Raw genomic sequence first — 14,988 nt, forward strand, 5'->3', positions numbered from 1 at the left:
AACGTGTCTCAACGGTTAGTCACAGGGAGCGTTGCCATCAGGTTACGGACTGATGATACACATTTTGCTTTGTCTTACGAGGGTGAGGGGAGAGTACTGCAAGATTAGACTGTATTAGCATATATACGATCAAAGCTTGATTATGACATCTAGTTACAATGAATAAGAAATACATTTCCTGTGGCTCAGGAGACATAACCAGCTTATATGGCAGCGTTGGCTGACAATCTCACATAACTAACGTAACACATCTTGCTAAGATAACATCTGCCTCTGGAACAATAGGTTAGATTTCATGAGGTGTTTGTACAGACAGACAACAATCCTCTTCCTGCAGCATTTGCTATTTGCAGAGTCTACTCAGAACATCCGTTGTCAGAGCATCGCTGTTTCCAGGATATCTTTTCATACAGCCGTGGATGTGTAGTAAAACAGCCACTGGAACGCGTTTATCTCGCTGTTTGTGAGCTAGATACATGTTTTCATTCAACAAGTGAAAACATTTTCCCTTCCTGCAAGCCCATCTGACTCATGCTTCGGAAAGGCTACTGACTAAGTGCCATTCCCTTTTGTAATGCCCATCACACCTTACTACCGCACAGCAGGGAGACAAACCGAACCGTTCGTTTCAAACCTTCATCCTCCTCCTTGGGACAGGGAGCTGAACCTCAGACCTCGCCTCGTGGCTTTGTGGAATCTGAACTGCAAGGAACTCCACAGCAGGACCTGACTGGAGGCATCCTGGTTCTATTCACTGCTTCAGAACGGGATTTTAGCCTTACCCCATCTCTCACTAAGACCAAGAGTAAATAAAACTTGTGCTTATTTAAAGAGAAGCAGAGGTAGACCAAGAGGTTTTGACAATCGCATCCCCCACGTTGTAAAATAAGAACACTAAGGAAAAAGCAGGAACTTGGAGAGAGGCGGATCATTTGGTGGACATTTGGATCTTCCTTGTAAAAACATTTTGGGGTAGGAAGAGAAGGAAATCTAGAGAAACTGTCGCAGGTTGAGGTTACGTTTAACTACAGTTTGACAAACAACCATGAGCTGGTAAGGCAACAAGACTTACAAAGAACCGTACTAGTCCGATATAAAGCTTCACTGTCCGGTAAACTTATTCTTAGAAACAAACATTAATTGGAAGACAGACAGAAGCTGAACTAGACTACATCTAGGCTCCTTGATTCGATGTAGTTTCAGATCGCTTGCCTTCAACTTCGAGGGATACATTTTAGACCTACTTAAATGGACACCATATGAACCAGTTGAAAATGAGATCTGTTTATAAAACCCCAAAAGAGTGCATAAAATTAATAAGGTATCTCACTCTTCTTTTGCAGACTCAAACTGTTTTAGAACTGTCATTCAAACTCACTAGTGTGCTTCCAGTCCTTTTTACAAATCATTAGGTGAATATGTTTTTTTACCTTGGGTTTAACATATTCAAGCAATAACTGTGGTTGTATGCCCACGGAGAGCAGGAATCACCGTAGCATTTGGGAATACTGCTTTAACACGTTCTCTGTAGCTGTGTCATGCTAAACCACTGCAAAACAGGTGACACATGAGCATGGTACATTGTCCTCAGCAGTTCACATTTTACTGTGCCGACAGAATTACATTTCCAAACCAGGCCAAAAGAAACCGTTAACCTTACATTTTATGTACTTGACCTTAAAACTTCTCATCTGAGGACAAGACTGATTTTTTTGAAAGGCATTTCCATAAATCATTAAAAAGCAACCTCTCTAAAGATTAGAAAAGCTTAGTCAAAACTTTGTAATATGAACAGTAAGGACAAGCAGAAGTAGTTCTGGTTTCGAAGGAACAGCAACATTCACTACAACTGGGAAGGCGTCCACGAGGACAGCTGTAACTGACAGTTTGCAGTTCTTCCAAGGAATCTCACAAAAAAGATTCAATGGCTTACGGACCCATCACTCTGCAATGTGACATGCCACTCCTTTTTAATCAGTCGGGTTTCCACACAAGGTACTGGATATTATCCTATTTACATTCAAAAATAGCATTTTTCTCTCTTCAGTACATAGTGGGAATGCCCGTAAATTAGTCAGTAGAAACCCCTCTAACACAGGTGGAGGACAGCTTTGTTGATCTCTGGGTTTGTCCAGTCGTTCCGGATATCATCCAGGTGATTATCAAAATCTACAAGCGCCTCGTAGGACTTGCTGTCCAAGAGAGATGCAGCGATCCTCTGGGCTTCGGTCCAATCTTCACAAAAATCACTAGGACGTAAAACAACCAGGAATAAATAGTAATCACAAAGAAAATCTCCACCACCTCCTGCAGTGTGGTCATGGTGGCCATACCACCGCCTGGCTGCAGGAGCCGGCTGTTCTCTCTCACTACAGCAAAAACCAGCTCTAAAGTCTTTGTCAGCTACACCCACCGCCCTTACAGGGTCACTCAGCTACAATCAAAGTTTTGCCCTTAACCAGGCAACCCTTTTTTCCTTACTACCCGAAGACAAATAAACCCTGAAGTTTACTCACACGTGCGGGTCCTTGCACCTCCACTTGTTCTCATGAAGCTCATACACATGAATGGCAGGCTCTACGCACTCCATCGTAAACTTGGTGTTATCAACCTGTTGTGCAACAGAAAAACACCACCTTAGTCTCCTCCTCAAGATCCCAAGTAAAGAGATGAAATAAAAAACGAAGTCAGTTTTTACAAACAGGGCACCTTGCACTAACTCGTCCACTGTTCTACCTTCAAATGAGCCAAATTTTACACATTTAAACTGCCAACATCCTTTGTCACTGCAGCAAGGAGGCAAAGCACCTTTTGTTTCATAAAAGAGAAGAGTTTAAGTCACAGAAGGGGGTCTGAAGTCACGAACACACTGCCTTCACTCAAGCCTCGCAAGCAGAGAAGGCTTCCACTTCCTCTGAGATGGCAGAGAGCTAACCACAGTCTCTCTGTAGGCTTACTGAGAAGAACTTCACTGGCTACAGGTCACTGCATCTCTTCCCCAGAGCATTTGGGGGGAAAGAGAAGATTAGTCACTTCACTATTAAAGGATCCAGTGAATAGCATTTAAATGGTCACTCCAACACCACGGTCATAACATTAACAATACAGAAAAGGGTCGGGAAGGGGGGAAATGAAGAAATTTACCATTATGAGCGCTGTATCGTTAAAGCCCTCTGCAATTCTGGAGGCCACCTTTTCCGCAACTTGGTTTGGACTGCAGCAGAAGGTAAAAGTAACTGTGTTATGTGAACCATGACATTTCAGCTGAAACCAGCAGGAAATAAGCTTAAAGAGATGTGAAAATTACACTGCGTGCTTACAAACAGGAACAAGATATCAAGCTGATGCTACACTTGATTGAAGTCAGAAGGCCAATAAAACCCCAACTCCTCTCTTCAGCGCACGATCTGGATCTCAGCTATGCTTAGGCAATGGGTTTTTGAACGGCAAAATGCTCACTGCAGACTTTATGTGGAATCAACGTTTTGCGGCCTCCTACCTTCTTCCACCAGACCAAAGATCGCAGCCACCTTTGCCCTGGCAGGCATTTAAAAAAGAAACCGAGTTTGCTCCCCAGTCTGCATTTGAACCCACTCACTACCCAGTTTCTCTACGAAAATCAGATAATCTTTTAAAGGAGAACTTTTACCATGTTTCAAAGATGACAATCTCCACGTAGTGTTAGTTGTCTTCAGAAATGAAATCGGAGTTAAAAAAACCCCAAGCCTGTGATATTCTTTCAAACCTCAAATAGAACAGACAAACTGTATCTTCTCCTTAAAAATGTCTCCAGCAGATTTATTTCCCTTGTAAGGAAAGGACAAATAATGCCCTTATCCCTGTTAGATACCTTACCAGTCACAAGTATTACTTAAAAAACATACTTGCGACTGAAGGATATACATTAACAAAATAACTGGAACATAGCATAGTATTTTAAACAAACTGTTCATTTTTATTTTAAATGCAAGTATGATGTACTCTCCTCAGTCCTGATACTGTATTTGGCTAATAGATACAGGGGAAAATATTTGATACACATACCTAAAACTATATTGTGGCTCCACAGGAAGGCTCCCTTATCGCTTATTGAGTAATTTGAGTTAGCTAGCAGGGGAAAAAAAATGACTAATCCTGGGGAAAATAAGCAAAAAGAGATATCTCTGCTTGACTGACATCATCTTCCATTTCAAGAGCGTCCCTTTACCACATAAGAAAACGCTTCAATAAAACTCGGAGACAATTAAGTAGTTTAGTAAGAATTAGGTCACTTCTGAAAGACTTTCCAAAAGATACTCGGAGTCATTCGAGTTTACAAGATATGTACTGCACAAGCAAACACGCCTGCAAATTTTGGCTATTTCCCTGACAACTGTAATTAAACTGGTTGGCAGTCGTTCAAAGACTGGCCTTTTATAGTATCCACTAAAGAGGAGTGATTCTGGAAAGACTGGGGTTTCTGCACCTGAACAAAGGCCATATCCACCAGCACCAGGAAGACAATGTGAAACCAGATGACAGTTGTCAAAGTTAATCAACACGCATGATTTATGTCGATGATTTTTGTTGGCAGAGCACAAAGCACAACATAAAAGAGCAAACAGAAGGAAATATTGCACCAACACACCTGGCATCTTTCACACGTTCATTTGCCTGGTAATATCCAGCTATCACGTAGCTATTCTCTTTGCACCAAGAGTCAATCTGAAAAAGTAATTGGAACAATTAAGCCCAGGAAAAAAAAAAAAGAGAAAACCCTACAGAACTAAGGAAATCTCGTGTCTGTCCTGCAAATAGAACGGTAATTGAAGCATTACAATATCTTTGCCAACTGCTTCTTTAAATATATACATATTTATATATATTTATGTGTGCACTCACACACAGAGTTTGGCTAATTTAACTAGATCAGAGAAACCAAATTGAACATTTGGAGAACGATGGAAAACGTTAGCCAAATGGAGAAAAAGAGCAAGAAGTTATCTCAGTCAAAGCCTGGCCTAAATTCGAATGACAGGACTAGTAAAGAGCTTCAGCAACCTGGGAGAGGAGTCTAGGTCTTACCCACTGCTGTTTACGGCTATATTCTGCTGGTGTTCATTCGACAGTCAGAAGTTCGAAAATGTTCAGCATGTGGATGTGTGACGGTACTGTCATTTCAAAAGGAGCTTGTTGATTTTATTTCCAACATAACAGTTCTAGGCTAAAGTATAAGCATTTTTTACCTTAATTAGCAAATAAAGCTCGAAGTGAAAGGTAAACACGAGGCAGAAAAAGTTTGTCCCATTTATCACTTTTTCAACCCGCTCCGTTACAAAAAGGCTTTTGCGATAAAATTGTTTTTCTTTGAGAGTTCGCCTGCAAGGGTAACTAACCACTGGAGCAACTTATCAAACCCCGTGGGTGGATTCTCCACTCTTTAAAATCTTTCAGTCAAAACTGAACACTTTTCTAAAAATACTCTCCAGCTCAGCCACGAGATAAGGGCTCGATGAAAGAACTATTGGCATAAATTCTCTCAGCTCTGTTATAGACATGGTCAGTCCAGGCAGCTCCTCCTTATTTAACATCTGTATGTAAATGCTTAAACGTATGCATTTCTTTGCATACAATTTACACAACTTTTGATTTACACAAATACAAAAGTTTATGTAGCTTTGTTGGTTTGGTTTTTTTTTAAGTGCCGTTTCAGCACGCGCACACTGCTGTTCTTTCTGCTTTACGCTGGATCTGAATTCCTCCTGCTGAGTCTGTCTTGCTTTGAAAATACATATATATATATATGATGTTTCTCCTTATAACTGAGGATATCGAGTCAGCATAATACAGAGCCCTGCAAGACAGAAGTGGAGAAAGCAACTAGAATCTTCCTTTGCAGTCCCTAGAGAGCATGCATCAAAAAAACCTCAACAGCTATACTAAAATGGAGTCCAAAAATATATCTGATGCTGACCTGTCGCATTCTGTAAGTCAAACCAACCTCATTTTTAGCAATAATTATAATATTAGACTGCACAAACAAAAAACAAAAAAAGCCATGTGAATAATCCCTCCTCTACAAGGGATGACATGGATTTACGTGATTTAAAAAAAAAAAAAAAAAAGCAGCTGTGTAGCCCTGCTATAGCTGAGGGCCAACTGCTGTTTCAATTACAAACCCATTTTGAGGGCTTAGGACTATGGTTTTAATTGTTAGTGGCTCGAAAGCTTGGCACTAAAGCCAGAAGCCCAGACGCTAAAATTAATAATAATTAAAAAAAAAGGTCCATCAATTTAAAAATTAAAAACCTTAGTTCTAAATCAATTTTTGTTGCGTACTGAAAATGGTCTTAAAAAAAAAAAAAAAGAGAAGGATTTTTAAGTCCTCAGTTCCCTAAGTGGTAATTAAAAACTGCTTCCATTAAAAAAAAAAAAAAAAGGAAAAAAAATCTTTTTGGAATTAAAAGCTGTTTCCACCTGCAATTTCCAAACACTCTCTAACCGCGGCACTGTCACCGCAGGTAGCCTTAGCATCAATTAGCCCCTGGTATTTTTAGTCATGTCCAGCCCTGACGAGGGGAAGGCAACGGGGGACAAATTGTATCTCGCTTCCACACGGCGCGTGTCACCCCTGAAAAATCAGAAGTGGCCTGGCCTCCGCTTTGCTGCAGCCACCAAAGGCGGGTGGCAGGGGGGGTTCAGAAGAGTCCTGGGAAGAGAAAAGCTGTAACCTACTGCCATCTGACCGCTGTTCCAGGCGGTGGGGAGCCAGCCATGCGAACGGAGGGGGAAGTGCTGCTTGGGTTTGTTTTTTGTTGTGTTTTTTTTTTTTTTTTTGAGAAGACGCGGTTGCAAAACCACATCAATTAGCTGAGAAATTCAAAGGCACAAAAAAACCCCATGTGAAACTTAATTCACTTTTTCTTTAACGACTCCTTTTTTGAAAGGGATTTCAAACCGACCAGCCAAAGTGCAAATTAAATGCACGCGCTTCTGCTCTCTCCCCCAGAGCTACAAACCTTCAAGCACTGCTGTGTGTTTAATAAAATTTAATTTTGTTGATTCCTTGTACCTAGGCTGCTGCTAGCTAAAGCACCGCTCGCAATTTTTAGCAGTTACCACATGGACAAGCCCGTTTGAAAGCGTACCCTCTATTTTCAGATTAAATCTGGAGACTATTGCTCCCATTTGATGTTCTGGGATAACTCAGGTCAGAGAAGAGGAGGTGAAACTCGTGGGGCTCGTTCTAGAAAACCCTCACACGTACGACCAGTCCACAGGCCTGACCAAGAATCAGCACTAATTGAACTGGAAGAGAAACAGATCCCACCAAAACCTGCCAAAGCTTCGAAATCCTTTAGAAACAGAGGCGCTTCGCTACAAACTGAGTTTCAATCATGCTAATCTCACTGATTTATTCAGCAACCACGCGTTACGTTGTATGGAAGAGGCGAGAGCGCCCTCCTTTTAAACGTTACAACAATAAAATCCAATTTTCATAGCTGCCGTGCCAGTATTTATTGACACTTTTGCCTTTGTTTAAGCAAAGAACAGGAGCAAAAGGCCTTGGGCTCTTGTCAAACACCGTGTTTTAAAGCTGCCAAATATCACGGGAGTCATCAAATGTGACTGCAAACCACAATATGTCTTAGCAAGTCCTAATTAATGTGGGAAATGCCAGGGCTTTCCGATCTTTAACTTTTTGTCTCAAAAGCCAAGAGCAAATACGTAAGACAATGCCATTTCTTTGGTTCCATGATGATTTGCTTACTGCAGGCGTGGTAAGATATTTCAGATGTTGCAAGAAACAGGATTTATTTCCTCATAATGTGACCCTGTAGCAGGATCTACACCAGAGAACTACACCGAAGGCCTAAAGTTCACAAAAATTCACTGCCATCGACCCTGTAGAAAGACATCTAATCCTGATTTAAAGATAAACCCTACACATACTTTAAACTTATTATACATGTTATTCTATACTTCACTAGCAACTTCCACTTACTCATTCCTAGAGGAAAAACAAATTACCATCATTCAAAAATGTAAAGTCAAGCTCTGCCTACGTTAAAGCAATCGTAAACAGTATAAACATTTTCCCAAGCAGTAACACGAGGAAAACCGTAAGCAGAAAATGATTACACTACCAGCACACACTTCTGTGTGACTCCTACACCGTTACACTGGTGTCAATACATTTAAGACTGACAAATTTTGCGTGCTCCACAGCAGTACGGCAAACCTAAACGGCCAGGGCTCAGGCTCAGCTCCCGTTTCCTACGCCTCTGGCTGCAGGAAGATCCAGGCTTCAGAAAGATCTCAACATTCCCACGGCATCATCTCAACCAGAGAAAACTGGAATTTATTTACAAATAAATATTTTTGGATGAAGCAACCTGTTAAACTGAGGGGAACATTTAGACCAAGGTGGCTAGAAGAATCAGAAATCAGTTATTTTTACAGATATGAAAAAGGGATGGATTTTCTCCTGCTAATAATGACAAGTCTTAAAACGGATAGAACAGTCCGGAGCTCAAATCACACCCAGATCTCACTTTAGCGGTGGCTACGTCTACCGTGAAGGTGCCAAAGCACTTCTTTGCCTCCAGATTTGCACCAGCCCACCCCGACTCCCTATTACAATAAAATCCAAGCATGTTTTCGCTCCCTCTGTCTTCTGGTTTTGACAAAGGGACTCTCCCCACACGCCAGGCGGAACGGAGCCATGGCCCAATGCAGGATGGCTCCCGGTCTTCATGACCAGGGGGTCGAGACTGGAAAGCGCCGGCCCTATGGTCCTGACATCGTTCTCATCCTGCCTACGTGACGACAGGGGGGAAAACGGATCATCCCACGATGACTTACTGCTCTTCAAACCCAAGCCAGACCTGCAGTATGAAGAGACGTCATTTTTTTTTCCTATTTAAGCTAATGGCTTCCATAAATGGGGCAAGTACACCAAAATGAATTAAGAAATACGTACTTATATGCATCTATACACTCTTACTTGGAGACAAGCATGCCCTTTTCCAATTAGCTGATACTGCTTTGAAGTGCCTTAAAGGTAAGCTGGGAAAAGCTCTTTCTGCTGTAGAATAAGGACGTTCCCTCTGGGAGTTATTCAGGGATAATGACACCAACATACATAGCAGTTTCTCTGCACTGAAAAAGAAGTTAGACAAAACTACGAGGCTCTGTAGTTTTCTGCTGCTTCCCCGGCGGAAAGCTGTACAGCGGATGGGCCTCGGGCGTTTTTCCACTCTAGGAATACTACGCTCACCCCAGAAATTTGGCTGCCGCTAGCGCAGTGCTGGCAGAGCTACACGCTGCAATGACCCCAGAGCCCCAAGTGCCCTCACCACCGGCCCTTCCTCGCCCCGGTTGCAGCCCCCGAGCTCAGCCAGGACCGGGAGACGAGCCCCCCCCGCCCCGCACGCCAGCCCCTCGCTCCCAGGCCTAGGGAAAAGCCTAGGGCCTTACCAGGGTGAGGGCCACCTCCAGCATGGGCGCCAGGGCCAGGGTGCCGTGGAAGAGCGGGATGCAGTCGACGAAGAGCGAGGGGGGCCCGGCCTGGTCGCGGCGCGGGGCGCCCGCCGGCCGCTCGGCCACCAGCAGCCCGTTCACGGCGCAGTGCGGGTACTTGGCGCCGTGCAGCACCATTTTGCAGTAGGCCTGCGTGGTCAGCTTCATCCTGCCACGGCAGACAGCCCCCGCCGCCGCCCCCGCCGCCGCGCACCGGCCCCGGTCCCGGACCCGCCGCCTACCCCCTCAAGCCGCCCGCCGCCAAGTGTCGCCAAACGCCGCACAGCGCCGCCGGCGCTGTCGTAAAAAGCGAGGAGGGGGGGGGGAACGTGAGGGGGGACGGTCCGCCCGCATCCCGTCAGCCCCGCGGGCAGGGGCCTTTCCTTTGCGGCTTCTCGCTCGCCCGCGTCTCCCGGCGTGCACCGCGCTTCCGCTCGGCGGCTCCTTCCGGTCGCAGCCCGGCGTAGAGGACGGTCGCCAGGTCGTCGGGCCGCGGCGGGCGGCGGGGCCGGGACGGGGGGTACGGGGGCCGCCCGCTCCCCGCCGCTGGCAGGGCGGGCCCTCCCCGCCACATCCGCCCGCCCTGAGGGGGTGGCGGCCGGCCGGCCGGGGCAGCTCGGGTTGGGGTGGGGGAATGAGGGGGGAGCGCTGCGGCCTTCCCCCTCCCCTTGAAGAGGCCGCGGCGCTGCCCCGTGTCGGTGCGGCGTCATGTCACCGGTTTACACGTCATGTCGGGCGGGCGTGAGACGTCACCGCCGTGGGTGACACCGGGGGTTTGGGGAGGGGGGTGCCTCCCTGCGCTGTGAGGCCCACGCCAAGGTCAGGCGTGGGCCGTGGGCTCCGCGCTCACCTCACCGGGGTTTGTGGCGTTTTTAGCTGAGATCAGGGGCCTGTGAGAAACCCGTGTCCCGGAGCGGAGGCGCCGCTCCCGGCGAGCCCTTGTACGGGCATGTGGATCTGTGGGAGAAACCGTTAGCTGGATGTCTGCCCTGCCCTCGGACGCGTCGGTATTGTTCGCTGCTGGAGCGTGTTTTCAGTGGATGTGAGAGGCATTTAGATTCGGCTCGCTTGAGGCTCCTGGCTTGCGCCCAGTAACGATTTGTTACCGAGCGAAAGCATCCCAGCAGGGTGACTTGAAGAAGGGAATGCCTTTGAGCTCAAATACAGGAGGCTGCGGGGAAAAAAGGGGGAAGAGGAAGACTCATCCGAGTAGCTCGAGTGGGGGAACATCCCTGAAAAGCCTGGAGCGGTTTGGTGTGATGTGCTGCCCTTCGGGGAAGGGGCAGGAAACCTCTAGGCCGGCTTTTCTTTATTATAGACAAATAGAAAATGGTGTTATTTCACTTTTGTACATTCGACATCTTCACCTGACGCTGACTTACCTGCTGTTGTTTTGTGGCGACAGGATGTTGGCTTCAAGGGCATTCAGCCTCGTTGGGAAGAGAGCCATTTCCACCTCCATCTGCGTGAGAGCACACGGACACGGTAGGTGGCAGCTGCTTCGGTTTTTCAGTAAGGATGATGGAACAAGCGCTTTAGAGGAAGAACATGATAAGCCGCTGCTGGGGTTTGAGTAAGGAAAGAATTGGGACAGAGGGAGGTTGGCGAGGCTGGTGCCTTGCCTGGCGGGAGGAGGTCTGTCTGAGCAGGCTGTGCCAGCAGATGGCATTGTGGAGGTGCAGGCAGGGCTGGCCGCCGCTGGGGAGGCGGCAGGAGCCGAGGGCAGGGCAGAAACGGGGAGGGGAAAAAGTGGAGAGGGCTTCTAGGTATTTAGTGGGGGAGGCGAGCAGTGTGACAGCTGGCAACAGAGATGGCTGAGACGTTAATCAAGTGATTTGGGACGTTGCCTTTTAAGTAGATTCCCCTTCTGCTTTATTCTTACGCTCTTAAAGTAGCACCCACTTTTAAGCACTCTCTCTTTTCCCTCTTCCTCCCTGATGAATGCTTCATCTGGAAGTCTTTTCCCTCCTGGATTCCTTAACTGTCATCACCTTTCTGACTGAGCTGTTGGGTTTTTTTTGTATTGTAACCAGTAAGAGATGCTTGCGCAGGAGTCAGGAGCTTGAACGGGTGTCTTTTCTGTTCCCATGTGCAGCTGGTGTTGTCAAAGCGGAGGATTTCAGCCTCCCAGGCTATGTCGACCGTCGTGACGTTCCCCTGCCTGAAGTGGCCTTCGTAAGGGATCTCTCTGCTCAGCAGAAGGCGCTGAAAGAGAAGGAAAAGGCGTCTTGGACTGCTCTGTCCGTTGATGAGAAAGTTGAACGTAGGTAGCAGGGGCTTTAACCTTACAGCTAGCAACGACACGAGCTGATCTGTTGCGCGTTCGTTATTGACGGCTTTTACTGGAAAGGCCGCCCCGGACGGTGCCTGTTAGGGCAGCTGTTAGACCCTGCTCTTTCCAACGGCTCTGCCAGCGGAGCCGTGAGCCGTGAAGGAGCTTTGTTAATTACGATGGAGCTCCTTGTGTCTGTGCGAGTGGAGATCAGTGGTTTGTGTTCCTGGCATTCTTGGTGCTGTTTCAAAAAGTCAGAAGCGCCTGCCGTGGTGTCTGTTATGTACCTGAGGTCAAGTTCAGCAATTTCTTCCTCTTTCAGGAATCAAATAATAATTATATTTGTTTCTTGATTCCTGTCTGCTTTCAACAAGCCGGAAAAAAATCTCTTCGTTATAACAATAAGCAATTGTTAGTCCAGCTGAGTAAAATGAACCCTGTGTATTTGAATCTTAATGACCACTGACCTTAGCATTACCAAATTTCAGGTAATTAAAGTGTTTTGACTTGCGTATAAAACTGCCTCGTCTTTTCTAACTGCCGTCATGGTATGCAAGTGAGAACCTGATCTGTGAACAGTGCTGCGTCCAGCCGTGTCAAAGCGAGGTGGTTTAAAACACTTTCGGGAACTGCTCAAACGTTCGTAAACGCTCTCCAAACCTAACGCTGTTTTGAACTTCAAAATATTGTGGGCCTTAGTGGCAAAGCTGAGAGAAACCTTTTGAGATACAAGCGTTTCCGTTGCAAGTATTTGTGCTGGGAAGCTTTGTGGTCAATAACCGCGCTGGGAATTGGAGGGAGGGAAGGAAGGAGAGCGCCGTTTCTCCTTCTGTCAGGCCTTTCCCTTTCGGTCAGCTTTAGGCTTTGGTCACCTCCCTCTGGAGAGTGGCATGTTGCCTGCGAGTCGCCGGAAAAGTAAAAGAAATGATTTGACGCTTCGACTTTTTTTTTTTTTGCAGTGTATCGTATCAAATTTAACGAGACCTACGCGGAAATGAACAAAGGATCAAACGAATGGAAGACCGTCATCGGTGGAGTACTGTTCTTTCTTGGTATAACTGGTCTCATCCTCATCTGGCAGAAACATTATAGTAAGTAAATGCCGTACAGCGTTAACTCTTAAACGAAGAGCAAGATCAATTGATAACCTGATGGGAAATGAGAGAATTGTCCGTAAGCTGCTCGGGGGGGTCAGAATGGCGTATCGAACAGCCGTTCCGGTGACCTCCTGGCAGTTGCTGTTCATTAGTCTCTGAAAACTCAATTCTGGAGTTGTAACTTCATGGAGATCAGCGGGTACGTCGCGTAAATATTCAGGAAGCTGGCTCGTAGAAAGGCGAAGGTGGTGGAGAGAGCTTTGGTGGGAGGAGAGGAAAGGGAGGGGAAAGAGTGGTGATACTACTGATCCCAGAGCTTCCCCTCCCTGTGAAACCCGCTGTCGCAAAAGCTTGTTGCCGCCTTGGTAGTAAACATTTGGGTTTCTGCCATGTTTGGCTTCCTTCCCAGCTAACGATCCTGCCTCGAGGGAGCCCTCCAGCTGCCGTAGAGGCAGAGCACGCAGTTAAACGAGCTGCTCTCCGTCTCGAGGCTTCATCTGCTCGCGGTGAAAGTTTAGGAGAAGGCTGTTGTCTCGGTACGAGCCTTTACCGATGAACGAAACGGCTAGAGAATCAACGCCGGAATCTGGTCGGAGCCGAATGCTTCAGAAATGGGATGTAGGGAACGTGGGTTTGAACAGATGATGGCGTGCACGTGATCGGCGCTGATGGCTTTGGGGGGGGAAAAAAGCTTTTCGTTAGTGAAACTTGGGCCTCGGTTCCCAACTTGCTCGGTTTGTATCGCGCTGTAATTCCGCCTGCTGTTGAATTGCAGTGTACGGCCCTATTCCGCACACCTTCTCTGACGAGTGGCTGTCGATGCAGACGAAGAGAATGCTGGACATGCGGATTAATCCCGTGGAGGGCATCTCTTCCCAGTGGGATTTTGAGAAGAACGAATGGAAGAAATGAAGCAACTCAGTGGAACCTGCTCTGCTTGAATATGAAATGATTCCATCACCTGTGTGTGACCTCGTTGCTTATGTACTGGAACAACCTCTCCACCTACATAGATGCTAATAAATGTCTGGTTAACTTGAAAATTTCCTTTTATTGGTCTTCAAATGCGCTGGTTGTGATGGTAATCTGTAGTGCAGGTTGAGGGGCAGAGCTTTCCCAGATAGTCTTGTCATGGTAGGTATATAATCGGTTAAAGGGAATATTTCTGGGGCGCAGCCGGCCGGCAGTCCCGCTGTGCGGAGCTCTGAAGCTACACGTAAGGTAAGGTCAGCAGATCCCAGCTCCCGCGGAGGCTCGGCGTCCCGTAACCGCTCCAAAAATAGCACGTCGGCGCTCCAAAAGGCAGCGGCGCGACTCAAACCGCGCGGGTTGCGTGGCGAGGATCGACGCTGCTCCGTCTGTCTGTCCTCCTCGTGAAGGCAACGTGTTCCCAACAGCACGGGCAGGCTGCAGAGCTCGCTCCAGCATCCCGTGCGGACTCGAGCGAGGAAGAGCGAGAACTGCTAGATCTTGTTCGGCCGAGAATAGGTTTAGGTGAAACCCTGAAGCGTGTTTCGGGAGGTGACGGGTGTTCGGAGGGGATCGCTGCGGCTGGGGGAGGGAAAGAAATGCTGCGTGTAGTGGGAGCATGGCGGAGCTTTTGTTAAATGCAGCGGTCTGAACAAGTTCTGGTTCGTGGCTTAACGTTTTCAGGGCCCGAGCTAAGAAAGCTGGCGCCTTTGCTTTGCTCTGCCTGTAGCTGCCAGATTTCTCCCTTTGGCTAAGCTGGTGTGTGCCATAGGCTTTCTGCAGGCAGACTTCTGCCTTCGGGGTAAAAACGCCCCTCTGAAGACTAAAACAAGCCTCAGCTTCGGTTTGCTCTTGTCCTGATTACGGGACTGTCACGGTTTTAAATCCATGCCTGTATTTAGCAGCCGTGGTGGAAAGCCTTGGGGGGGGGGGGTCTCAGCTACTGGTGAGGGCCTGCTGTGCTGGGGGCTGGCCAGCCTTTCCCTTCCAGCCTGAGAAATTCGGGGAAGGGGTTGGTTTTTTTATTTTAAGGCGAGATGATTTGGTGGGTTTTAAGCGATGAGCTCCCCTTCCTGCATCTGAAAGATCCCTTAGGTGAAATATTTGTCTCCGGGGGGCTGAGATGGATGTTATAAGGATGACAGAATC

At 47.1% G+C, this 14,988-nt stretch overlaps 2 protein-coding genes across 4 annotated transcripts; one reads left to right on the top strand and one right to left on the bottom strand.

The window, feature by feature from the left end:
• Positions 1-941: 941 nt before the first annotated feature.
• EMC8 (ER membrane protein complex subunit 8) lies at positions 942-9,669 on the bottom strand. The gene is made up of 5 exons (XM_050903815.1): positions 9,460-9,669; positions 4,628-4,704; positions 3,145-3,214; positions 2,517-2,611; positions 942-2,249 (listed from the first exon to the last, which is right to left on the bottom strand). The coding sequence occupies exons 1-5, from the start codon at positions 9,667-9,669 to the stop codon at positions 2,090-2,092; spliced, it is 612 nt and encodes a 203-aa protein (XP_050759772.1). The 3' UTR covers positions 942-2,089.
• A 294-nt stretch (positions 9,670-9,963) lies between these two features.
• LOC127020953 (cytochrome c oxidase subunit 4 isoform 1, mitochondrial) lies at positions 9,964-13,907 on the top strand. 3 transcript variants are annotated; one of them, XM_050903812.1, is made up of 5 exons: positions 9,964-9,982; positions 10,907-10,986; positions 11,597-11,764; positions 12,733-12,864; positions 13,646-13,907. In XM_050903812.1, exons 2-5 carry the CDS (start codon positions 10,908-10,910, stop codon positions 13,780-13,782), a joined length of 516 nt encoding a protein of 171 aa, XP_050759769.1. In that variant the 5' UTR covers positions 9,964-9,982; position 10,907; the 3' UTR covers positions 13,783-13,907. The 3 variants fall into 3 exon arrangements, with proteins under 3 accessions (XP_050759769.1, XP_050759770.1, XP_050759768.1); XM_050903813.1 differs by lacking the exon at positions 9,964-9,982 and adding an exon at positions 10,002-10,021; XM_050903811.1 differs by lacking the exon at positions 9,964-9,982 and having other exon boundaries at positions 10,586-10,986.
• Positions 13,908-14,988: the final 1,081 nt, after the last annotated feature.

The sequence above is a fragment of the Gymnogyps californianus genome, chromosome 12 (assembly GCF_018139145.2).
Source record: "Gymnogyps californianus isolate 813 chromosome 12, ASM1813914v2, whole genome shotgun sequence".
NCBI lineage: Eukaryota > Metazoa > Chordata > Aves > Accipitriformes > Cathartidae > Gymnogyps > Gymnogyps californianus.